Consider the following 26,517-nt stretch of genomic DNA (forward strand, 5'->3'; position numbering starts at 1 on the left):
GGGGGCCATCATGCCAGCAGGGCAGGGCAGGGCAGTTGGGGGCCATCAGGCTGGCAGCACAGGGCAGGGCAGTTGAGGGCCATCAGGCCGGCATCACAGGGCAGGGCAGTTGGGGGCCATCAGGCTGGCAGGGTAGGGCAGTTGGGGACCATCAGGCTGGCAGGGAAGCAGTTAGGTGGCAATCAGGCAGGCAGAGGTGGTTAGGGGCGATCAGGCAGGCAGGCAGGCAAGTGGTTAGGAGCCAGTGGTCCCAGATTGGAGAGGGTGCAGGCCAGGCTGAGGGACTCCACCCCCCCGTGCATGAATTTCGTGCACCGGGCCTCTAGTCCTATATAATAAATGGCTAATATGTAAATTGTCCCTTTGACTGGGTGTTTGACCAGAGGGTGGGGCTTGCCAGCCAACTGCCTGCGGCCCCTCCCCACGGATGACCCCACCCCTGATAAGCACCCCCATCCTGATCGGGGCCAGGGCAGGCCGGCCAATCACCCACGGCCCCTCCCCCTGGCTGGCCCGGCCAGGCCCAATTGGCCCTGCTTGGGGCGGGTCGGCCAGACCCCACCCGTGCATGAATTCGTGCACTGGGCTTCTAGTATATAGAAAAAAAGAAAATTAAGATTTCCATTAAAAGAGAGAGATAAGATGACTGAGGCTTAGAGTGGCTAAGTAATACTCTGTGCTTCCAGAAGTTTTCTAAGTCTGTTTCACAACTTGACACCATAAGCATGTTAATTTTATATACATATGTGTGTGTGTGTGTGTGTGTGTGTGTGTGTATATATATATATATATATATATATATACATATATATCCTATCTAATAAAATAGTAATATGCAAATTGACTGTACCTCTGCTACAGCCACAAGCCATGCCCACCAGCCAATCAGGAGCGAGTATGCAAATTAACCCAACCAAGATGGCTACGGCCATGGAGAGAGCAGGAGGCTTGGGTTTCCCTGGCAATGGAGGAAGCCAAGCCTTCCGCCTGCCCTAGCCTGCCTTGGCCTCTACAAAGTTTCAATTATAGAAGATAAATAAATCCCAACAAAAATGGCTATGGCCACGAAGCAAGCAGGAGGCTTGGCTCCGCTCAAGGCTACAAAGTTTCAATTATAGAAGATAAATAAATCTCAGATACCAGGGCCTCTGCTTGGGTCTCGGGGGGCACGGCCGGCCAGCAAACAACCACAGGCCCCTCGCCCAGGCCGCCCCACACCCCAAGGGAACCCCCACCCTGATCCGGGACACCCTTCAGGGCAAACCAGCCGGCCCCCACCTGTGCACCAGGCCTCTCCTATCTAATCCTCCTATCTAATTAAAGAATAATAGGCAAATTGACCATCACTCCAACACACAAGATGGCTGCCCCCATGTGGTCAAGATGACTGACCCCATGTGGACACAAGATGGCCGCCACAAGATGGGCAGCAGGGGAGGGGAGTTGGGAGGGACCAGGTTTGCAAGGGAGGGCAGTTGTGGGCAATCAGGCCAGCAGGGGAGGGCAGTTAGGAGGGACCAGGCCTGCAAGGGAGGGCAGTTTGGGGCAATCAAGCTTGCAGGGGAGGGCAGTTAGGGGTGACCAGGCCTGTAGGGGAGGGCAGTTAGGGGCAAACAGTCTGGCAGGGGAGCAGTCAGTCATCAATCAGGCTGGCAGCGGAGTGGTTAGGGGGTAAACAGGCTGGCAGGCAGAAGCAGTTAGGGGCAATCAGGAAGGCAGGCAGGCCAGCAGTTGGGAGCCAGCAGTCCTGGATTGTGAGAGAGATGTCTACCAGGATCGGGCCTAAACGGGGAGTCGGACATCCCTCGAGGGGTCCCAGATTGGAGAGGGTGCAGGATGGGCTGAGGGACACACACCCCCGTGCACTAATTTCGTGCACTGGGCCTCTAGTATGTGTGTGTGTGTGTGTGTGTGTGTGTGTGTGTGTGTGTGTGTGTGTGTGTGTATATATTCAAATATCTTTATTGATTTCAAAGAGGAAGGGACAGGGATAGAGAGACAGAAACATTAATGATGAGAGAGAATCATTGATCAGCTGCCTCCTGCAGGCCCCATACTGGGGACCAAGCCCGAAACCTGGGCATGTGCCCTTGGCCAGAATTGAACCTGGGACCCTTCAGTCAGCAGGCCGACACTCTATCCACTGAACCAAACCAGCTAGAGCGTTGGCCCAGTATGCCAAGGTTGTGGGTTCAATCCCCAGTTGGGCACATACAAGAAGCAATCAATGAATGCATAAATAAGTGGAACAACAGGTCGATGTTTTTCTCTTTCTCTCCCTTCCCCCCTCTCTCTAAAATGAATAAATAAAACTAATTAAATAAACAAACAAAAACATCATGGAAAGGTAAAAAAAACAACCTCAAGCTTACCAAGAGGCATCATTATAAACATTCATTATCACTGTATAGTAAGAAAAAAATCCTAATTATTTGCACTGTTTCTGAATTCTGCACCAGTGAGAATTTATAATATGGTTGGTACCTGCTTTGAAAGCTGACGATTCATTCTGTTCACAAATATCTACAGTCTGGGTAGTCTTTTGGAGAATGCTGACCTGAAAAAGAAAAGAAAAAAAGTATAGAAATAGCCTTCCTATATATATGATGTTTCATTTTTGAGCTTTAGTGCCACAGATCAACACTATTCATAAATTAAATTGGTTAAAATTGATATACTCATATGGGAATGTCACAAATATGAGATCAAAGTGGACAAAGTAACAAACTAGATAAAACCCAGTGTTGGTGATATAAACTAAAAACAAACAAAGAAAACCTTCAGGGTAATTTAGTAATATCTGCTTTTTAAAAAAGTGGTCTTTGCCTGGCCAGTGTGGCTCAGTAGTTGAGCATCAACCTAGGAACCAGGAGGTCACGGTTTGATTCCCGGTCAGGGCACATGTCCCGGGGTGGGGGCTGTGCAAGAGGCAGCTGATCAATGATTCTCTCTCATCACTGATGTTCCTATCTCTCCCTCTCCCTTCCTCTCTGAAATCAATAAAAATATATATATTTTAAAAAGTAGTCTTTAACAAGGGCCTTTAGGAAAGTAATGGAAACAGAGAAGTATACATATGTAGATATGGATAAAGATGCTCACTGGGGCACTGTTTAGAGAAGTAAAAAAATGTAAATAGTATATACACATATATTCCTATATGAATGGAAAAACAGCTTTATGTCTAGGGTTTACATTATGGGAGACTGCCATTTTTATATGTTAGATTTCTGTGTTTATTTTTAGTAAAGACCATGCATTATTTTTGTAGTCAGCATAAACAAAGATTAATAAAGAAACTTGAGTATTAAAATTTAAGTCTGGCCCTAGCCAGTTTGGCTCAGTGGATAGAGTGTCAGCCTATGGACAAAAGGGTCCCAGGTTCAATTCCAGTCAAGGACACATACCTCAGTTGCAGGCTCGATCCCTGACTCTGGTAGTGGTGCATGCGGGAGGCAACCAATCGATGTGTCTTTCTCACATCGATGTTTCTCTCTCTGTCTCTTCCCCTCCCTTCCACTCTCTCTAAAAATCAATGAAAAAATATCCTCAGTGAGGATTAAAAAACAACCACCACAAACAACCAATTTTCCTTTATAATCTCATCCAAAACATCTACTCCTCTGTGCTTTAGATTTCCAAGTAGTGAAATGGGTAAATAATGCTACTTTCTAAAAAAATTGAAGAAAAAGAATAAAATCAGAAAGCATTTTGTAACTATAGAAAATGCTTTGAGAACTTATGTAGACATGGGAGTATAACTAATTCTCCTTCTAACTTCTTTAGCAAGCACCAAAATATCTCTGATTATGGATCCAAGACCGTATTTTGTTAAAGCCATGTTTACCATGCTGTCTATACCAAAGATTACTTACTTTGTTAGGAGGCTCCTTATAAAAATAGGTCACTTCTCCAGTGTCTGTTCCCACAAGAGCCAAGAGATTCTGGATCTTTTTCTTGTCTTCTAGCTCCCTGTAATTCTCATAAAGAATAAGCACACATTACGTCCAGAGTAAGTAAATTTTTTTAAAGGATCTCCCTTCTGACTTACTTGTTTAAATAATGGTAACCTCAAACTAAAATTAAATAGGATTTATTTATACCTCAGCACTAACTTTGAAAACATCAGGTACTTATACTTAGGAATTCAGAGAGAAGGGGCCAGAAACTAATTTCTTAGTTGGTTCTAGAAAAGCATTATTGTGGGTGGTAGGCACACTGCTCCTCTTCAGGACTGATATAAGTTCACTAGAGGCCCGGTGCACGAATTCATGCACGGGTAGGGTCCGGCCGGCCAGCCCTGATCGGGGCCAATCAGGACCGGCTGGCCCAGAGGAGGGGATGCGGGAGGTTGGCCGGCCAGCCTGCCCCCGATGGGGGTGGTGGTGGTTGGGGGCGGGGCCAGCAGGGGGCAGGGGCCGTGGGAAGTTGGCCAGCCCTGCCCCCTGGCTGAACTCCCGGTTGAGAGGACAATTTGCATATTAGCTGGTATATAGGATTCTTCCAACTACCAGCAGCACTGCAGGCTGTTGCTCACAGCTGAATCTCTCTCCAGAACTGACATCAGTTAAGGGGGACTGCTTTAGCCAAAGAACAATCTGCACCCAGTGCCTGGCTAAGGAGGGGTACAAAAGCCCAATCCCCTTGTCTCAATTCAGGATATTAAGACACCCTGTGGTATTGGCTGAGTTCAGCTATAATTGAATCACAGTTAAACTTCTGCCCAATCAAACTTTCCTTATTCCCTCATAAGTAGTTATTCCTGAAAACCCTCCCCAATAAACCTCCTGCAAGTAAATTTCCATTGAGAGTATGTTTTCCAGGGAACCCAACCTAAGACAGTTTATATCAGACTAGAGGCTTAATGCATGGATTTGTGCACTGGTGGGGTCCCTCAGCCTGGCCTGTGCCCTCTTGCAATCTGGGACCCCTCGGGGGATGTCAGACTGCCAGTTTTGGCCTGATCCCCACAGGCCAGGCTGACGGACCCCACTGGTGCACGAATCCATGCACCAGGCTGGTTTCGGCCCGCTCCCCGCAAGCCAGGATGAGGGACTCCACCAGTGCACGAATCGGTGCACTGGGCCTCTAGTATGCATATAAGATATTTGGTTAATCTCTTTCCACTCTCTCTCCTCCCCTCTTCCTTCTGAGATTCATCAGTCTGTTCCATTTTCCATGCCTGTGCGTTGAGCATCTGCCCCCTGGTGGTCAGAGAACATCATAGTTACTGGTCGAACAGTCGAACAGTCAAACGGTCACTTAGGCTTTTATACATATAGATATGGACCAAGGAAATAAACTCTAAACTGAGATTTCAGAGCCAGTTATATGGAGATGATTTATGGAACATAAAATTTTTAGCAGCAAGACAGATGGGAAGGCTCAACAGGTAAACAGGGTATAACTTAAACAACTGAAATAAATCAAAGAGGGAGGGAGGCTGATCATGGTGCCCTGTGTAAAATCACAATCCCCGTTTTCCACACCTCAGACAGTTTTAAGACCCAGAGACTATGACCTGAAGGATGAACTGGGTCACCCAGTGACACCAAATCAAGTGTACATGATAATGATTTCCCCGGTCCTTCCCCAAAGGGCTTAAGGCCATTTATTCAAGTAATTGTACAATGGGGAAAAAGAAATACGCAGGCATTTCAAAGACTGCTGCCGGAAACCAATCATTCTACCACTAATGGAAGGATGTGGACAGGAAACTGGGAAGGCTGGTCAACAACCTTAATTGTTTTGATCACTCACTGTTTAGTTGAAACATTGTTAGCTGAAGCAGCCTCCACCTCTGTTTCTCCTATGTAAATTTCTGTTATTGGAATTTCCTGCCTAAAGGTTATGGGCGTATCCCATAGTCTCAATAAAAGGGATTGAAAGGCCAGAGCAAAGGGTAGCCCTTCCACTAGAGTTGGGCTCCCGCCTGGCCCCCAATATTTCCAAATTAATACTTTTCCAAGTCTCTTTTCATTTGTGTGCGGCCTTCTCCAGAACCCGAACCCTGAACAGGAACCCTGAACCACGTGGGACGTGAAAGGGGTTCCCACAGACTGCTAGATATATGGACTGAGTTGACATTGATACCTGGTGACTTGAAGCATTATCATGGCAGGAGGGCATATGGGAACCAGGTAATAAATGGAATTTTAGTTCAGGTCCAGCTCACAATAGGTTCACTGGATCCAGGCTCAATCAGTGACCATTTCCCCCATCTCCAAATGAGTAATTGGAATGTACATATTTGGTAGTTGGCAAAACCTCCAAATTGGTTTTTTGGCTTCTGGGTTATGCTAAGTTGGAAGCCTCTGTAACTGCCCCTCCTCACCCCTACTTGGTAAATAAAGACCCAAAGAATGTACAGGTGAAGGCCTCCATCAAACCCTCATTTCATTCACAAGTATAACCTATGCAAAACCAGATTGATAATAGTAGACAACTATGAAGTACTAGTAGGTCCCAATTCAGTAACTATGCTCAATGTATTATTTTTGCTATAGCAGATTACCTTGGTTTTAGGTATATGGTATGTGGCTACTGATTAAGCTCATGTGTGCCTACCCATTCCTAACAGGACCATAAGCAGTTCTCATCCATGTGTGGTGAACAACAGTATACCTTTGTAGTCTTTCTCTAGGACTAAGTCTTTTCTGCTCTATAAAATCAGTCCAAAGGTGTAAAGAGTGCCTGGGAAGGCACATGGGCATTTCTTTAAATTGTCAGCTGAATCCAGTGGCGTCAGCAAAGCCACACCCTGGAAACACATTCTGCCAAAAGGCAGAAGTGTTGTCAGCTTGACCTTCATTTCTGCCCAGGTGCCGGGGAGTGGGTTCTATTGTGTAAATCCAGCCAAGCACCAGGAATGAATACGACCCGGGCCCACTCTAGAATGCAAATAATCTCCTTTGTCTTGACTTTTAGTAAAACTTCTTGGTATTTGGGGGTATAAAATAAAACACGCTGCATCAGCTCTGGGTCACTGTCTCTCAGAAGAGGGCAGCGGTCCCACCCAGCCCCAGCTTTTTATTTCTATCTCTGTGTCTGTCTTTTTCTTTCATTTTTCTCAACCCCCAGCCACCCCTACTCAGGAACTGGACCGCTCTCTAGCCGCACTGGACGCAGAAAAGAGAAATATTTACACAAAGGGACCAGGATCTGGCAATCCTATAGATCAGTGGTTGCCAACCTTTTGGACCTCACGGACCACCAGTTGGTGAACACTGCTATAGATTACATTAGTTCACTATTGGTGATATATTAAATCAGACTGGATAGACAAAAAATGGTGCCCAGCTGGTGTGGTTCAGTAGTTGAGCATTGACCTATGAACCAGGAGGTCAGGGTTCAATTCCTGGTCTGGGTACATGCCTGGGTTGTGGACTCAATCCCCAGTAGGGGGCCTGAAGGAGGCAGCCAGCCAAGCAATGATTCTCTCTTACCACTGATGTTTCTATCTCTCCCTCCCTTCCTCTCTGAAATCACTAAAAAAATAAATAAAAGAAATGGCAAATGCATTAGAACCCTTGGTAAGATACACGTGCTCCAGAAGGTTTGACGCAAATCTTACAAAGCACATCAGTGAAGTTTTAGGGGTCCACTCTAGGCATGCCAGAACATTCCCTTCAAAGTAAAGAATAAATTACTGCATCTCACACCTACCATCACCAAGAAGGAAGCATAATGCAGAGAAGGACTCTTTAGGTTCTGGAGAAAACATGTTCCATACTTTTGAATAATGCTCTGACCCATATATTAAGTGACATGGAAGGTGAGCTTTCAGTTGAAAAGAAGTTCTGCATTAGGTCAAAGCTAGAACTATTAAGGAGATTGAATGAGTAATAAAAAACCTGACAAACAGAAACCCTAGTCCTCATAGCTTCATTGGTGAATTACACCAAACATTTAAAGGTCTACACCAATCATTCCCAAACTTTTGCAAAAACTGAAAAAGAGGCAACACTTGCTAACTCATTCTATGAATCCAGCATTGCCCCGATACCAAAGCCAAACAAAGATAACTACTACTGACAAATATCTGTTATGAACACTGATGCAAAAATTCTCAACAAAATACTAGCAAACCAAATTCAGCAGCATACTAAAAGGCTATATACCACAATTAAGTGCAGTTTATTCCTGGAATACAAGTATAGTTCAACATAAAAATCAATCAATGTAATATACCACATTAACAGAATGAAGGGGGAAAATCATAAAATCATCAATTGATTAAAAAAATGCATTTGACAACATTCAACACCCTTATATGATATAAACACTCAACAAACCAGGAATAGAAGAAAATAACCTCTATAAAACAAAAGCCCTGTATGAAAAACCCAAGCGAGCATCATATTCAATGGTTAAAGACTGAAAGTTTTCCTTTAAAATCAAGAACAAGACAAGGGCGCCCACATTTGCAACTTTTATTTAAAACTAGAGGCCCAGTGCATGACATTCGTGAACTGGGGGAGGGGGTCCCTCAGCCTGGCCTGCGCCCTTTCTCAGTCTGGGACTCCTCGGGGATGTCCGCCTGCCGGCTTAGGCCCAATCACTGTAGGGATAGGGCCTACGCCAGCAGGCGGACATCCCTCTCGCAGTCAGGGGCTCTCGCAGTCCAGGACTTCTCACTCCTTACCACCCGCCTACAGTGGAGGCAGGAGAGGCTCCTGTCACTGCCATTGGGCTTGCCAACCATGAGCCTGGCTTCTGGCTAAGCGGCGCTCCCCCTGTGGGAATGCACTGACCACCAGGGGGCAGCTCTGCGTTGATTGTCTGCTCCCTGGTGGTCAGTGGGCATCATAGTGACTGGTCATTCCGCCGTTCAGTCGATTTGCATATTAGCCTTTTATTAAACAGGATAGTATTGGAAGTCCTACCCAGAGCAAGTAAGCAAAAAAAGAAAAGATATGCAAACTGGAAGAGGAGAGATACGATCATCTTTGTTCATGGATGACATGATAAAAATGTAGAAAACCATAAGGGTTCCACCAAAAATATCAAACAAAACAAAATCCAAAACACAACTCTTAGAACTGATCATTGAATTCAGTAAAGTAGGAAAATAAAATTCAACATGCAGAAATCAACTGCATTTCTATACACTAACAATGAACAATTAAGAATTAAACTTACCCAAAGACACAGACAGGGGGTGGTGAAGGCTTGGTGGGGAGGGGTAGGAGAGGGCAATGGGTGAAAAAAAAAAAGGGACATATGTAATACTTTCAACAATAAAGATTTTTTAAAAAAAGGATTAAACTTACAATAGCATCAAAATAATACACAGGAATTAAGTGAAAGGCTTCTACACTGAAAACACTGCTGAAAGGAATTAAAGAACAAATAAATAAATAGAAAGACATCCCATGTCCATGGGAGGAAGATTTAATATTAAGGTCAATATTACACAAAGCAATCTACAGATTCAGTGCATTTCCTATCAAAATCCCAATGACATTTTTTGCAAAAATAAAAAAATCCATCCTAAATTTCATATTAAATCTCAGGAGACAAAATAGTCAAAACAATCTTGAGAAAAGAACAAAGCTGGAAAACTCACACTTCCCAATTTCAAGACTTATTATAAAGCTACAATAATCAAAACAGTGTGGTACTGGCATAATGACAGACATATAGGTAGACTAATAAAATAGAGAGCTCAGAAATAAGTCCCACATATAAGGTTACATTATTTTCAACTTAGATGGGGGAAAAGATAGTCTTTTCAACAAATGGTGCCGGGAAAACTGGATATCCATATGCAAAACAATGAAATTGCACAATTACCTAACAACACATTCACAAAATAATTCAAAATTGACCACAGACTTAAATGTAAGAGCAAAAACCATAAAACTCTTAGAAGAAAAAATAGTGACATTGGAGACAATGATTTCTTGAATATGACACCAAAGGCAGAAGCAACAAAAGGAAAAATATACGAACTGGACCATATGGAAATTAAAATTTGTGCATCAAAGAACAGTATCAACAGAGTAAAATGACAGCCCTCAGAATGGGAGAAAACGTCAGCAAATCACTCATCTGATAGGGGGTTAATATCCAAAATATATCTTAAAATTCTTAAAACTCAACAATAAAACGAACAATCCAATTAAAAATGGTCAAATGTCTTGAATAAACATTTCTCTAAAGAAGATATATGAATAAGCATGTGAAAAATGCTCAATATCACTAATTAGGGCAATGCAAATCAAAACCACTTGAGTACCACTTGAGTACTACTTCACACCCATTGTAATGGCTATTATTTTAAAAAATAGAAAACCAATGTTGGTGTGCATATGAAGGAAGTGAAACCCTTGTGCATTGCTGACGGGAATGTACAATGTACAGCCAGTATGAAAAATAGTATCATGGTGCCTCAAAAAAATTAAACATAGAAACAGCATTTGATCCAGCAATTCCATTCTTTGGGTATTTATCTGATGAAATCCAAAACACTAAATTGAAAAGACAAAGAAAGAACCAAGATGGCAGCATAGGTAAACTCGGTACTCACCACATCTCACAACTACATCAAAATTACAACTGAAATACAGAACTATCATTCAGAACCACCTGAAATCTGGCTGAATGGAAGCCCTACAACTAAGGAATTGAAGAAGCCACATTGAGACTGGCAGGAGGGGTAGAGGCATGTATCAGGCTAGTCCAACACCTATGTGTGGTGTTTCTTTTTTTTTAAAATCATATCTTTTTAAAAAATATATATTTTTGCCGAAACCGGTTTGGCTCAGTGGATAGAGCGTCGGCCTGCGGAGTCAAGGGTCCCAGGTTCGATTCCGGTTAAGGGCATGTACCTTGGTTGCGGGCACATCCCCAGTAGGGGGCATGCAAGAGGCAGCTGATCGATGTTTCTCTCTCATCAATGTTTCTAACTCTATCCCTCCTCTCCCTTCCGTTCTGTAAAAAATCAATAAAATATATTTAAAAAATATATATATATATATATATATTTTTTTTATTAATTTCAGAGAGGAAGTGAGAGGGAGAGAGAGATAAAAACATCAGTGATGAGAATCATTGATCGGCTACCTCCTACATGCCCCATACTGGGGATCGAGCCTACAACCCAGGCATGTGCCCTAACTGGGAATTGAACCATGACCTCCTGGTTCATAGGTCAGTTCTCAACCACTGGGCCACGCCAGCCAGATGTGTTTCTTTAATTGGAAGGGATATCTAGGTTGCGGAGACCTCCCCTGAGGAGCAAGGGATCCTAGCCCCACACCAGACTCCTCAGCCTAGGATTCTAGTACTGTGAAGAGAAGCCCCCATAACTTCAGGCTATAAAAACCAGCAGAGATTGTGGCTGAGTGACAAGGTGGCTAATGGAGACCCAGACAATTCCTCTTAAAGGACCCATGCATGGACTTACTTGGATTCACTCCCTCTGAGCTTCAGTGCCAGGGCAGTGGCTATGGAAGAAGTGGATTGTCTGGCATTGGAGCAAGAACTTGAGGGTGGCTTTGTTCCAGACAGGGGTGCTCATAGTAGTCATTGTTCCTATGCTGAGACCTCCCCCCATGCCAGAGCTGACTAGCAGGGGTCATATCTGAGTCTCTATCAACCTGGCTCATACTGTTAGCTCTGCCCTGGTGATTCACTGAGAGCCTGACTCACCCAATTTGCAGCCCCACCCAAGCTGTTTGCAGTGGCTTTTCCATATGAATGGCCTGTCCTGGCTCAAGCTTCAGACTTTCCTAAAAACTCTCAGACAAGCAACAGCTAGTGTCAGTATGTCCCATACCACTCAATAAGAGGCCCCAGGCCAGCACTAGCAACAGCCTGCCTTGCTTTACAGCTTGTTCTCTCCTAGGCACTTCCAAGCCCAATGCAAGTTGCAGCCATGTGCAGATCGCTCTGTAGCTCCTCATGGGTAGCCCCAGGCAGTGACTGACTTTGCACCTCCAGCAGGGCCCCAAAGCCAGTGCACCCAGTGGACAGCTTCAGACCATGCCAGATTACAATTCTACATATTTGCGAGCAACACACTCAAGGGACAGACTCAGTGAACATCAAAGCCCCACTGAAGCAAGTCCTGCTCCATAGGGGTGTCTCCCACACAGCTCTTCCTCTGTAGTCACAGCTGGTCCTCAAAGCCAATTGACCCCTGGGGGTCAATTCCTCCCAGTGATGCCAATACCAATCAAGGCTCAACTACAACAAGACTGTGCACACAGCCCACACAGGGGCTAACCTAGAGTGTCCAGCTCAGGTGGGGAGGCTAAGCCCACTGGGCCCTATAGGACACCTACTACACAAGGCCACTCTACCAATTTCAGAAGACACAGCAGCTCCACCTAATACATAGAAACAAACACAGGGAAGCAGCCAAAATGTGGGGACAAAAAAACATGTCACAAATGAAAAAACAGGAGAAATCTCCAGAAAAAGAAGTATAAGAAATGGAAGCAAAAAAACTACCACATACAGAGTTCAAAACAATGGTTATAAGGATGCTCAAGGAACTTAATGAGAACTTCAAGGAACTTAGTGAGAACATCAACAATATAAAAAAAGGATCAGTTAGAAATGAAGGATACACTAACTGAAATTAAGAATAACTTAGAAGGAATCAACAGTAGAGTACAGGATACCGAGAATCAAATCAGCGATTTGGAATATAAGGAAGTAAAAAAACCCAATCAGAACAGCAAAAAGAAAAAACAATCCAAAAATATGAAGACTAAGGAGCCTCTGGGATAACTTCAAGCAAACTATTCACATCATAGGGCTGCCAGAAAGAGAAGAGAGGGAGCAAGAAGTTGAAAACCTATTTGAAGAAATAATGATGGAAAAATTCCCTTACCTGGTGAAAGAAATAGACATACAAGTCCAGGAAGCTCAGAGAGTCCCAAACAAGATGAACCCAAAGAGGCCCACACCAAGACACATTATAATTTAAATGACAAAGGTTAAAAACAAAGAGAGAATCTTAAAAGCAGCAAGAGAAAAGCAGTTAGTTATCTACAAGGGAGCACCCATATTACCATCAGCTGATTTCTCAACAGAAACTTTGCAGGCCAGCCGAAACCGGTTTGGCTCAGTGGATAGAGCGTCGGCCTGCGGACTGAAGGGTCCCGGGTTCGATTCCGGTCAAGGGCATGTACCTTGGTTGCGGGAACATCCCCAGTAGGGGGTGTGCAAGAGGCAGCTGATCGATGTTTCTCTCTCATCAATGTTTCTAACTCTCTATCCCTCTCCCTTCCTCTCTGTAAAGAATCAATAAAATATATTTAAAAAAAAAATCTCAAAGTTGTTAAGGCAAAATAAATATAACCAAAGTAAAGGGTATATGAAAAAAAAATAATAATAATAAAAAAAAAGAAACTTTGCAGGCCAAAGGACACTATTCAAAGTGAAGAATAGCAAGGACCTACAACCAAGATTACTCTACTCAGCAAAGCTATAATTTAGAATTAAAGGTCAGATAAAGGGCTTCACAGACAAGAAAAAGCTGAAGAAGTTCATCACCACCAAACCAGGATTACATGAAATTTTGAAAAATGGAGGAGGAAGAGAAGGAGGAGGAAGGAGAAGGAGCAGGTGGAAAGAGGAGAAAAAAACAGGAGGAGGACAAGAAGGAAGAGAAGAAAAAAGAGGAGGAGGAAGAGGAGGAGGAGGAGGAGGAGGAGGAGGAGGAGGACGAAGAAGGGGAAGAGGAGGAGATAAAAAATAGAACAATAACATGGCAATATGTATTTATTGAATCAAAAATTGAATCTAGCCCTGGCTGGTTTGGATCAGTGGATAGAGCATTGGCCTGCAGACTAAAGAGCCCTGGTTTGATTCCAGTCAATGGCACATGCTTGGGTTGTGGGCTCGATCCCCAGTGGGGGGGCATTCGGGAGGCAACCAATCAATGATTCTCTCTCTCATCATTAATGTTTCTATCTCTCTTTCCCTCTCCCTTCCTCTCTGAAATCAATAAAAATATATTAAAAAAAAAAAAAAAGAAAGCAAGGTGGCTTCAAGTAGCTGGGACTAAATAAAATTTTTTAAATAAATTAATAAAACTGTCAGATTTTTTTAAAAAATTGAATTTAGCCCTAACCAGTTTGGCTCAGTGGATAGAGCATTGGCCTGCGGACTGAAAGGTCCCAAGTTCTATTCCAGTCAAGGGCATGTACCTTGGTTGCGGGCACATCCCCAGTAGGGGGTGTGCAGGAGGCAGCTAATTGATGTTTCTCTCTCATGGATGTTTCTAACTCTCTCTCCCTCTCCCTTCCTCTCTGTAAAAAATCAATAAAATATATTTTAAAAAATTGAATTTAGCCCTAGTTGGTTTGGCTCAGTGGTTAGAGCGTCGGCCTGCGGACTGAAGGGTCCCAGGTTCAATTCTGGTCAAGGGCACATGCCTGGGTTGCAGGCTCGATTTCCAGTGGGGGGCGTGCGGGAGGCAGCCAATCAATGATTCTCTCTCATCATTGATGTTACTATCTCTCTCTCCCTCTCCCTTCCTTTCTGAAATAAATAAAAATGTATTTAAAAAGAAATTGAATCTAAAAATCAAAACAAACAAGGAATCTAATGAACAAAACAAACTGATGAATAAAATATAACCAGAGGCATGAAAACATAGAAAAGACTGATAAATCTCAGAGGGAAGGGAGGAGGAGGCAGGAAGAGATTAACCAAAGAACTTATATGCATATATGCATTACCTATGGACACAGACAATAGGGTGATGAAGACCTGGGGTGGGGCAGACAGGTGGCAGGCACTGGAGGTAGGGAAGGAAAGGAAGACACCTATAATACTCTCAACAATAAAGATTAAAAAAAAAAAAAAAAGCAAAGACATATGCATCCATATGTTCCATTGCGGCATATTTACGATAGCCAAGATACGGGAGCAACCTAAGTGTCCATCAATAGATGAATGGATAAAGAAATGTTGCAATATACAATGGAATATAATTCAGCCATATAAAAGTAATGAAACTTTGCCATCTGCAACAACATGGATGGACCTACAGGGTACTGTACTTAGCGAAATAAATCATACAAAGAAAGAAAAATGCCATATGATTTCACTTATATGTGGAATAAAAAGAATAAACAAACAAGCAGAACAGGAACAGACTCATAGATAAGAAAATATTTTGATGGTTGCCAGATGGGAGGGAGTTTGGGGAATGGGTGAAAAACAAAGGGATTAAGAAGTACAAATTGGTAGTTACAGAACAGTTATGGGATATAATGTACAGTATAGGGATTATAGTCAATAATATTGTTATAACTGCATATGGTGCCAGGTGGGTACTAGTTTTATTGGGGTGATCACTTTGTAAGTTATATAAATGTTTAATCATTGGGTTGTACACATGAAACTAATGATACTGTACATCAACTGTAACTGAAAAGTACAAAATTACTTTATTTTAAAAGTGTACTATAGTGGATGCTGTGGACACTGCTCAGATACCACCTTCAGGACCAAGACCCCTATCTCTCAGTTGTTGAGTCCTTCTCCAGGAATTGCCTTTGCCTGAAGGGGGCTGCCTCTCTCAAGTTTATACCCCTCCCTGGTGGCAGGCTACATCAAATGACTGATTGCTGTGAAGGTACAAAAGTCTGACTCCTTTGTCTCTGAAAAACTGTCCCAGCCTCAGAGCTCCCTATAGGGCTGGCTAAAGCCTCTGTTACCACTGTATCAAACACAGTTCAAATTCTTCCCCTGCTCAAGTCTTCTCACAGATGTCATTCTTGAGAGCCTTCCTACTAACCTGTAGGCAAATCTCCATCTCAGAGCCTTTTTCCTGGGAAATACAACCTAACAGGATTACCACAGAGAAACTTATCTTAATTTAGAAATGTAACTCCCGCCGAAACCGGTTTGGCTCAGTGGATAGAGCGTCGGCCTACGGACTGAAGGGTCCCGGGTTCGATTCCGGTCAAGGGCATGTTACCTTGGTTGCGGGCACATCCCCAGTGGGGGGTGTGCAGGAGGCAGCTGATTGATGTTTCTCTCTTATCGATGTTTCTAGCTCTCTATCCCTCTCCCTTCCTCTCTGTAAAATGTCAATAAAATATATTTAAAAAAAAAAAAAAAGAAAAAGAAATGTAACTCCCACATTTCCCTTCTCCTACTTGGTACCTGATTCTCAGTCGATCATTTTCTGAGTAGAGGCGCAAGACATGTTCCCGTTCCTGGAAGAGGCAGACTTGCATATCACTCAGAGCTTTCTGCAATTCAGCAATCTCTTCTTCCCTCTGCTGCAAATCCCATTCTACTTTGTGCTGGGAAAAAAAAGTAGTTGAAAAGATTGAGCCTCACAGGAGTATCTCTTATTAGATATGGAAAAGTGAGTTTTTGTAGAAATATTACAATGTAAATGTTTTCACCAATATAGACGTCCAATGACAGCAATAATAAGTTGTATATTGACTTGAGTTTAAAAGCTACAGGTTAAGTATGATGTTTGCATATAATGTCAAAGCGCTCATATCTTCCTTTTACAGACTCTAAAATCCAGAATGCCAGATGACTCACCTGTTCTATTCACAATTTTTAAAAAAATGCTTTCTATTCAATAAGCATTATGAAATTATGGAACACAAAGATGAAACGGTATGCTTCCTACCTAGAGCTGAGGAATTTTGTGGAGAGACAGACATGCAACCAAAATAATTATTTAATGGAGGAATATGCCTGGTAAAATGATAGAGGGGGAAAGTACAGCAGGAGTAAAATCTCTGAAGCCTTTTTGGAAAGTCAGAGACCACCATCAAAAAGTTGAAACTTGGCCCTGGCTGAATGGCTCAGTTGGTTGGGGCATCATTCCATACACCAAAAGGTTGCAGATTTGATTCCCGGTCAGGGCACATACCTAGGTTGCAGGTTCAATTCCCAGTCAGAGCACGTATGGGATGCAACAAATCAATGTTTCTCATGGGTCTTTCTTTCTTTCTCTCTCTGATTAAAATCAATAAAAAACATATCCTTGGATGAGGATTTTAAAAAAAGTTGAAACTTGCAAGATGAAGACTGCTAGAGACAAGATGAGGATGGGTACTCTCAGGAAAGAGAACAGTAAATACCGAACCATCAAAAAGTCTTAAATGTTTGGACAACTACAAGTATTTCAATGATACTGAAGTGAAAAGTGAGAGGCAAACTGAAGAGGTATGAGACTGGAAGCTGGGATACTGGTTAAAGAGGATATTGCAATAATGCAGGTGAGTTATAATGAGAGTTTTAACTAGGGTTGAGGCAATATGATGAAGATGTAATTGATTAAGGGGAATTTAGGAAGCAGAATCAATAGAACTTACTAATAATTGAATATGGGGGCTGGGCATAATTACAGGCAGTCATACCACTGAGTAAGACACAGAATAAAGAAAAAAGTTAAGAGATAAGAAATGGAGGGAAAGAAAATAGTAGGGGTATATGTGGATGTGTGGATAGAGTTGAAAAGCGAGATTAGTTCAGATATAAACATATTGACACGGAGTTCAGGAGAAAAGACTCAACACTAGCTATTTGGATGTTATCATTCCATATGAGGTGGTATGGATAAAAATAAGACCATTTATGGTGGAATGTGCAAAAACATTGACATTTAAGATTAAGGAAGGGGAACCATTAATGGCGACTGAGAGCTGAGATAAAAACTGGAAATCAAAAGGAAGAGAGTTTTCAGAAAGCAGAGGTCAGTAGTGACAGATACTACAGAGGTCACAAAGAGAAGAGATCATTTTGGCAAATGGGTATTAGAGACCACAAGAATAGTTTTAGTGGAACAGTAAGGAGAGAGACAAAACTGCAGCACAGAGTCATGAGTAGGGGATAAAGTCAAACTATTCCAGAAGTAGTGGGGCTAAGAAAAGAAAGAGCTATCTACACAAGAGAATAGTTAGAGGGGTAAGCACAGCTCAAGAATGGTGTTTATCCTATAAATTCTAGACCTCCACATTATGGCCCAGCTCAAAAGCCAAGCCTTCTAGAAAAAAAAGAATGGTGTGGCTTTGTGGTTTTTTGTTTGTTTTGTTTTTAAGTTGGGAAAGACGTATGTTTATATACAGTACTGGGGAGAAAAAGCCCATGTTAAGCAAAAGGTTAAAAATAAAACACAAAGAGAAGAGAGATGATGAAGAAGGGTTTATTTGGAAGAAAAAGAGATGTGGGCCAGGGAGAGTGTTGAATCAATTCAGCTCAAAGAGGCAGAGATATTTTGTCCCTGAAGTAATAATAAAGAAGAGAGATGGACACAGGTAGAAAACATTGTGGATAGGTGGGAAGGAGTCACTCTTGACAGCTGGTTTTTCCTCTGTGAACCAGGAAGCAAGATTGCCTGAGAAGAGACAGCTAAGGTGGGGTTGCAGGCTGGAAGAGAGTAGAGAAGTTACAACAGCACAGGTGGGGAGGGAGAAGGAACTGACTAGGGATAGTAAGGAAATTGCTGTATAGTAACTGAGAATACAAATGAATTTGTTTACCATGAGTTTATTTTGTAACAATTTGTGACCTTTTCTAAGACTGATTCTTAACTAGAGGCGATTTTTCCTGTGCCCCTGGAGAAATTTGGCAATGTCTGCAGGCACTTTTGATGGTCACAACTGGGGGTGTGTGCGTGCGTATGTGTGCTACTGGTATCTAGTAAGTAGAGGCCAAGGATGCTACTAAACATCCTACAATTCATAGGATAGTCCCACAGTAAAGAATTTCCAATGCCAAAATGTTAATAGTGCCAAGGTTGACAAACCCTGCTCCAGGAGACTAGGATTCAATTATAGCTAGAGTTTTAGTTATGCACATGGAGCAAAAGAATAAGCAAGGGGTCCTGTGTAGGCAGTACAGTTATTACCAAAGTGAAGTGTGACGGGGTTCAGGTTAGAAGGGAAGGACATGATGTTAAAAACTGACATGCAACACTTGGAAAACTGAAAAGTCAAGAAGCCATGGAGATAATAATAAAGTCAGGTGTACAGGGCTGAAAGAACTAGAAATATAAGAGAGACCGAGACATAAAAGTTTAAGATTTTAGAGGTGGAGCAGTTTTGGGGGATTATGGCCTAAGGAGGGACCAAAAGGGTAGGTTGCAAGGCTGGGGTAGAGGGGATTTGAAAAATATATGTTTGTGATACAAGCTGTCACTTCTAGATCTTCTCTCAGTCATAACTACACTTCATCAGAGTCCTAAAAGGAAATGTATCATTTTTTTTATTATTTTAATAAATCTTTATTCAGATTATTACAATTGTTTCTCCTTTTTCCCCCCATAGCTCCCCTCCACCCAGTTCCCACCCCACCTTCTGCCCTTACCTCCCCCCCACTGTCCTCATCCATAGGTGTATGATTTTTGTCCAGTCTCTTCATGAACCCCCCATACCCCTTTCCCCCTGAGAATTATCAGTCCACTCCCTTTCTATGCCCCTGATTCTATTATATTCACCAGATTATTCTGTTCCTCAGGTTTTTAATTCACTTGATTTTTAGGTTCACTTGTTGATAGATATGTATTTGTTGTTCATAATTTTTATCTTTACTTTTTTCTTCTTCCTCTTCTTTAAGAATACCTTTCAGCATTTCATATAATACTGGTTTGGTGGTGATGAACTCCTTTAGCTTTTTCTTATCTGTGAAGCTCTTTATCTGCCCTTCAATTCTGAATGATAGCTTTGCTGGGTAGAGTAATCTTGGTTGTAGGTTCTTGCTATTCATCACATTGAAAATTTCTTGCCACTCCCATCTGGCCTGCATAGTTTCTGTTGAGAAATCAGCTGACAGTCGTATGGGTGCTCCCTTGTAGGTAACTAACTGTTTTTCTCTTGCTGCTTTTAATATTCTCTCTTTGTCTTTTGCTCTTGGCATTTTAATTATGATGTGTCTTGGTGTGGTCCTCTTTGGATTCCTTTTGTTTGGGGTTCTGTGCGCTTCCTGGACTTGTAAGTCTATTTCTTTCACCAGGTGGGGGAAGTTTTCGGTCATTATTTCTTCCAATAGGTTTTCAGTATCTTGCTCTCTCTCTTCTTCTGGCACCCCCATAATTCTGATGTTGGTACGCTTGAAGTTGTCCCAGAGTCTTCTTACACTATCTTCAACTTTTTGGATTTTTTTTTTTCTTTTTGCTTTTTCGGTTGAGTGTTTTTTGCTTTTGTATTTCAATTCTTTGACTTGATTTTTGTGTTCCTCTAGTCTGTTTTTGGGTCTCTGTATAATATTTTTTATTTCAGTCAGTGTATGTTTAATTTCTAGGTGGTCCTTTTTCATATCTTTGAGGGTCTCGTTATATTTATCGGCCTTTACTAGGATATTCTTGAAAAGCCTTATAACCATGGTTTTGAATTCTATATCCAGTTGTTTGTTTTCCTCCATTTCTTTCGTTTGTAATCTGTTTCTTTGACACCGCATTTTCACTGCTTCCCTAAGTTGGTAGGGTAGATTTGTGTGCTAGGTTTCCTATATGGCCCAGTGGGTCGGCCTCCCCAGTTAACCTGAGGTGGACACTCTTGGTGCACCCCTTTGTGGACTGTGTGTACAGCCTTGTTGTAGTTAAGTCTTGATTGTTGTTGGTATCACTGGGAGGAATTGACCTCCAGGCCAGTTGGCTGTAAGGATCAGCTGTGTCTATGCTGGGAGAAGTTCGGTGCTGGAGACAGCCTTATAGGATTAGACTTGCCAAATTGCAATAGCCTCTGTGCTCAGCTTGGATGGGGTGGAGTCTCAGTCTTGGCTTCCCGTGCGCGCACGTGCGCACCTTCAGACCTCTGCCTTCCCCGGCTCCCGAGTCTCCGCCCGAGAGTCCAGACTCCCCCCACAAGAGCGTGGGTCCCCAGGGGCTCGCCTGGAACCGGGGTTCAGTGCAGTCAGAACTGGGGCCCAGTGCAGTCAGGAGCCTCCAACTCCCTTCCACTAGGGAAAGCCTGTGGCAACTTCTGCAGCCTTTGTGCGCACTGGCACGCACGCGCCTTCAGTCCTCCGCCTTCCCCGGCTCCCGAGTCTCCGCCCGAGGGTCCAGATTCCCCCCACAAGAGCGTGGGTCCCCAGGGGCTGGCCTGGAACTGGGGTCCAGTGCAGTCAGAACTGGGGCTCAGTGCAGTCAGGAGCCTCCGACTCCCTTCCACTAGGGAAAGCCTGTGGCAACCTCCGCAGCCTTTGTGCGCACTGGCACGCGCGCGCCTTCAGACTTCTGCCTTCCCCAGCTCCCAAGTCTCAGCCCGAGAGTCCAGACTCCCCCCGTAAGAGTGTGGGTCCCCAAGGGCTCGCCCGGAACTGGGGTTCAGTGCAGTCAGAACTGGGGTTCAGTGCGGTCGGGGGCTTCCTTCCCCCTTCCGCCAGAGAAAGTCAGCCAGGCTCTCAGCCGCCCTTCCTCTCTGCGCGCACAAAGACCCTTTGCCGTACCTCTAATTCTCTGTGGGCTTTTCTCTTTCCTTCTAGTTGTAGAATTTTCACTCAGCCAGCTTTCCTGTGGTTCTGGATGGTGTCCGTTCTGTCTTTTAGTTGTAGTTTTGAAATTGTTGTGCGAGGCAGCAGTTTAGGTGCTTACCTATGCCACCATCTTGGTTTCTCCTCATCTCTTTTTTTTAAAAAATATATTTTACTGTTTTTTTACAGAGAGTAAGGGAGAGGGATAGAGGGTTAGAAACATCAATGAGACAGAAACATCAATCAGCTGCCTCCTGCACACCCCCTATTGGGGATGTGCCTGCAACCAAGGTGCCCTTGACTGGAATCAAACCTGGGACCCTTCAGTCCGCAGGCCGACATTCTATCCACTGAGCCAAACTAGTTAGGGCTCATCTCTTTTTTACCTGTCCCTCACAAGCTTCTTTGTACAGCTCCAGTTTCTTCAGCAGGTCCTCATTTTCTGCCTCACACTCAGCCATCTTTTTTTTATAATATTCCAGAAGCTCCTGAGAAGGGCAGAGAACAGCCAGACGATCTTCGATGGAAGGCAAAGGAGTTGACTCCACTGAATCTGAAAAAGACACTCCCTTCCACCTGGTAGAACCACTGAAGCCACAGGCAGCACCATGCTTGGGAAGAGTTCTCGGCCTATGTGAAATTAGAAAGGACATATTCATGAAACTGTTTAAACATATATAAAACAATTTCTTAAATAAAAAAAACAGGTTTGTATTCTTAAAGTGTGTATAATTAATGAATTTTTAAAATTCATTTTTAAAAAATGGAATATAAAGTAAGACCAGATAGTAACAGTTAGAAAATTTAATACTATAAGATATACACTAACAGGAATAATTATATACTACTGGTGAAGTGCAATTTGGTGAAACTACAGATAAATGAATTGGCGAAATCTAGTAAAATTGCAATTCTTCTTGTTCTAAAGAAACTCATGCACATATGCACAAGGTGACACATAAGAAAATGTTCATAGTAACATTATGTAAGAGTCAGCATTAGGAACTACAGCCAAGTTACTAACCATACAACCACATCAGATTCTAATCTCCACCACTGGAGACATATGAATGACACAGACCAAGACTATTCAAGTTCTAAGGGTAACCAAGGGTTGAACAAGAAGCATTTTTAAGCTAAAACAATGAAAGTTAGAAAATAAATGATGCAGAAGTAAATAAACCCTCATGTGAATATTATTCCATTTTGGCTGACTACAATTTATAAGATAAGAAAAAAGACAGCAGAGCGAAGAAACTTGATACCAGAAGTCCAGAGTTGTAGTTAATGATCATGGTCAGCACTTTTAATAAGTGAGCATGTATAGAAGAGATATTAAAATGTACTTTCAACTAATAAGAATAAAATAATCTAATACTGTATCTCAATCATTAAAAGCTCGTGAGAGCACTGGCCAGTGTGGCTCTGTTGGTTGGGTATTGTCCCGTGTTTAGAAAGGTTGCCGGTTTGGTTCCATCCCCAGTAGGGGTGTGCAGGAGGCAGTTGATTGATGTTTTTATCTCTCGCCTCCCCCCAACCCCTCTCAAAATCAATTTTAAAAATCTTAAAAAAAAAAGAAAAAAAAGCTAGTGACAGAAATAGTCTTTTACTTGATGTTTCATGTTTCCAAGGCAGCTATCTAATAACTACTCTGGGGAACAGGTTAATAGATGAACTAAGGCGTTTCTGAGATTTTGCAGATGAGACTGTGGCAGTGAGGATGAGGAAATGTGTCATGCAGCAAGGTGACGGCAGAACCAGAATTCCAAGTCCCCTGTATATGCTGGCTGTTTCTTCTGTAATCCAGGAGGCACTGGCACCTACTAGGCCCACTCAAACTGTCTGGATTCTGGTATTATCATTTTATATGCACTACTTTTTTTAAAAAATAAATGTACTACTTTTTAATCTAAATTCCACATAAGAAGAATAGAGAAATGAGTCTAATATAGTTCAAATCCAGAGTTTGAAAGTATGTTGCCAAAACTCTTCTAGTTCCTAAACTAACTTGCACTAAGGCTACAGAAATTTTGAATTTTTTAAAATTAAATTTATTGGGGTGGCACTGGTTAGAAGCCTTGATTCTTTTTTAAAAAATTATTTTTATTTTTGTTAATCCTCACTGGAGGATATTTTTCCATTGATTTTTCTTTTTTAGAGATAGTGGAAGAGAGAGGGGAAGAGAGAGAAACATCGATGTGAGAGAAACACATCAATTGGCTGCTTCCTGCACAAGCCCTGACCAGGGCTGAGGAGCCTGAAATCCCAGGTATGTGCCCTTGACCAGAATCGAACCCGGGACCCTTCAGTCCACAGGCCGATGCTCTATCCATTGAGCATAACTGGCCAGGGCTTGATTCTTTTTAAAAAATATATCGTTACTGATTTCAAAGAGAAACAGAGGGAGAGAGAGATAGAATGATGAGAGAGAATCACTGATTGGCTGCCTCTTGCACGCCCCACACTGGGGATCAAACCCACAACCCAGGAATTTGCCCTGATCGGGAACTGGGCCATGATCTCCTGGTTCCTATGTTGACGCTCAACCACTGAGCCACAATGTCGGGACAGTCTTGATTCTTTAACAACTCAAAAAATAAGCAAATGTCTTACTTTCTGCAGACAGGGGTACATGTGGGGGTAAAGTTCATGCTGTCCTTTTCACACCTGTCAAATACATAAAAATTCAGAATGAGAGGGCAGGAACAGAACAAAACAGTATAGAACACACAGAATGGTTCCCTCTCCAACATTACACATGCCTGCTGGTAGAATGTGATGTTTTAAAATGTAGTACTATTCTTTAAAGTAGTTCTGAATCCTGAAGTTCTATGACTCTTGAATTTTCATAAGGTATTCTTTGTTATTATTATTTTCAAATAAAATCAGAATGGCATTTAATATTTTAAATGGATAAGCACAAAAAGAAAACCCTCCTGAGTATGAAGGTTATCTGCAACAATGCAAAACAAACTTACAATCCTTCTGCTGAAATTATAGGAGAGGGAGATGCAAAAAGTTTATAATAAGCAAGAGATAGTAAGTGGAAATTAAGGTAGAGGACCCATTATGCTAAATTTAAGATAAACACAAAGCTATTGATATTATCTTTTTTTAAAAGTTATTTTAATTGATTTTAGAGAGGAAGGAAGAGGGAGGGAGGGAGGGAGGGAGGGAGGGAGGGAGAGAGAGAGAGAGAGAGAGAGAGAAACATCCATGATGAGAGAGAATCATGGATTGGCTGCTTCCTGCACGTCCCACACTGAGGATCGAGCCCGCAACCCAGGCATGTGCCCTGACTGGGAATCGAACCCTGACCTCCTGGTTCATAGGTCGATGCTCAACCACTGAGCCATGCCAGCCGGGCTATTGATATTATCTTTATTAAGTGTGTGCTGTAGCTACTGCTTTACCTTAGAGAAAGAAAATATATTACTTATAAGCTTTAAAAGGTTCATTCACGATCCCCATTCCGATTGATGATATATCTTTTTTTTTCCTTAGAGAAAGTTTATTTAGAAAGTTACAGAGGTAGCAGAAGTGAGCCAGTTAGGCTGTGTAGGCTCAGAAAACAAGTTATAGAAGCAAAAAAGAGCCCTTGGAAGAAGAGGGGGAAGGGAAAGGCACTGAGTGCTACTGAGATGGAGAGCTGCTGTGAAGACAGAGCCTAAATTCCTCTACTTTGAACAATCTTATCACAGAGATTTGCAGGAAGAAAAACCTCAGGGAAGGAATACCAAGGTGAGGGAGGGAGAAGGAAAAGAGGGGGAGGAGACACGGGGAAGAGAGAGACTAGGGGAGCAAAGGGGAGAGGGAGAGTTTTTTTAAAAAAATTAACTTTGGGGAAAGCTTTCTTATCAAGCATGCTTTATCAATCCATTATGATTTTGAGCCAGTCAATAGATGATGTATCCCTGGCCAGTGTCGCTCAATGGTTAAGCACTGACCCATGCACCAAGAGGTTGCTGTTTTGATTCCCAGTCAGGGCACATACCCAGGTTGCAGGTTTGATTCCCAGTCAGGGTGCAGAAGGCAATTGATTGATGCTTCTCTGTCTCATTGATGTTTCTCTCTCTCCCTTTCCCTTCCTCTTTCTCTAAAAATCAATGAAAATATATTAAAGAAAAAAAAAGAGATGATGTAATGTCCTGTTCTTACGTTCTACCTAATATGTATCTGCTTACAATCTTCAGTCCTTTGGTGAAGATTTTTGTGAAAAAGAGTGAAGAGATAATCACTATTGTTAATTCTGTAACTGTTTTCCTGCTACGAACTCGAGTGCTTCCCCATAGTCATTGAAACCATTTTTTCATTGGTTTCCAGGACACCACATGTTCCTGATTCTCCACCTTCCTCACAGGACATTAATTTTCAGTCACTGATAATTCTTCCTTGTCTTTATCTATACTTACCCGTGCACCAGTGGGGTCCCTCGGGCTGGCCTGTGGGGATCGGGCCGAAACCGGCTTTCTGACATCCCCCAAGGGGTCCCAGATTGCGAGAGGACACAGGCCAGGCCAAGGGACCCCATGGGTGCACAATCAGGGCTGGGGAGGGACCGCGGGAGGACTCCAGGGCGTGTCCCACCTGGCTCGCCCAGTCCTGATTGGGCAGACCCCAGCAGCAAGCTAACCTACCAGTCGGAGCGTCTGCCCCCTGGTGGTCAGTGCACATCATAGCAACTAATCGCACAGACAAACGGTTGGACACTTGGGCATATTAGGCTTTTATTATATAGGATTGCCTTGGTGACCTCATGAAATCTCATGGTTTTCAAGTGTACACCTCCAGTCCTTCCTCTGCCTTCCACTCAATTCACACATATCTGACCACCCAGTTCATATCTCCATTTGGATGTCTAACAGGTCTCACAAGCTTAAGTCCAAAACTGAGCTCCTGATATATACCTCCTACCACCAAACCTGACCTTTTCTCAGACTTCTACATCCCAGTAATGATTAATACTATTCCATCAGTTGTTTAGGATAACAAACTTAGAGAAATTTTACTCCTCTCTTTGTCTTATATGTTACTAGAGGCCCAGTGCACGAATTCGTGCATGGGTAGGGTCCGGCTGGCCTGCCCCCAATCGGGGCCAACTGGGCCAGG

The 26,517-nt window shown here is 42.8% G+C and overlaps 1 protein-coding gene across 1 annotated transcript in view; it reads right to left on the bottom strand.

Annotated features, from left to right (window-relative positions):
* CCDC77 (coiled-coil domain containing 77) overlaps positions 1–26,517 on the bottom strand; it is a 51,372-nt gene that overhangs the window by 19,145 nt on the left and 5,710 nt on the right. Inside the window, exons 3-7 of the mRNA XM_080661400.1 lie at positions 24,022–24,075; positions 21,795–22,038; positions 16,135–16,277; positions 3,876–3,972; positions 2,485–2,557 (exon numbers count right to left, since the gene is read on the bottom strand). Coding sequence (XP_080517526.1) covers positions 2,485–2,557; positions 3,876–3,972; positions 16,135–16,277; positions 21,795–22,038; positions 24,022–24,059 — 595 coding nt within the window. The 5' untranslated portion in view covers positions 24,060–24,075. The remainder of the gene's footprint in view (positions 1–2,484; positions 2,558–3,875; positions 3,973–16,134; positions 16,278–21,794; positions 22,039–24,021; positions 24,076–26,517) is intronic.

This window comes from Plecotus auritus (assembly GCF_963455305.1).
Source record: "Plecotus auritus genome assembly, chromosome: 3".
NCBI lineage: Eukaryota > Metazoa > Chordata > Mammalia > Chiroptera > Vespertilionidae > Plecotus > Plecotus auritus.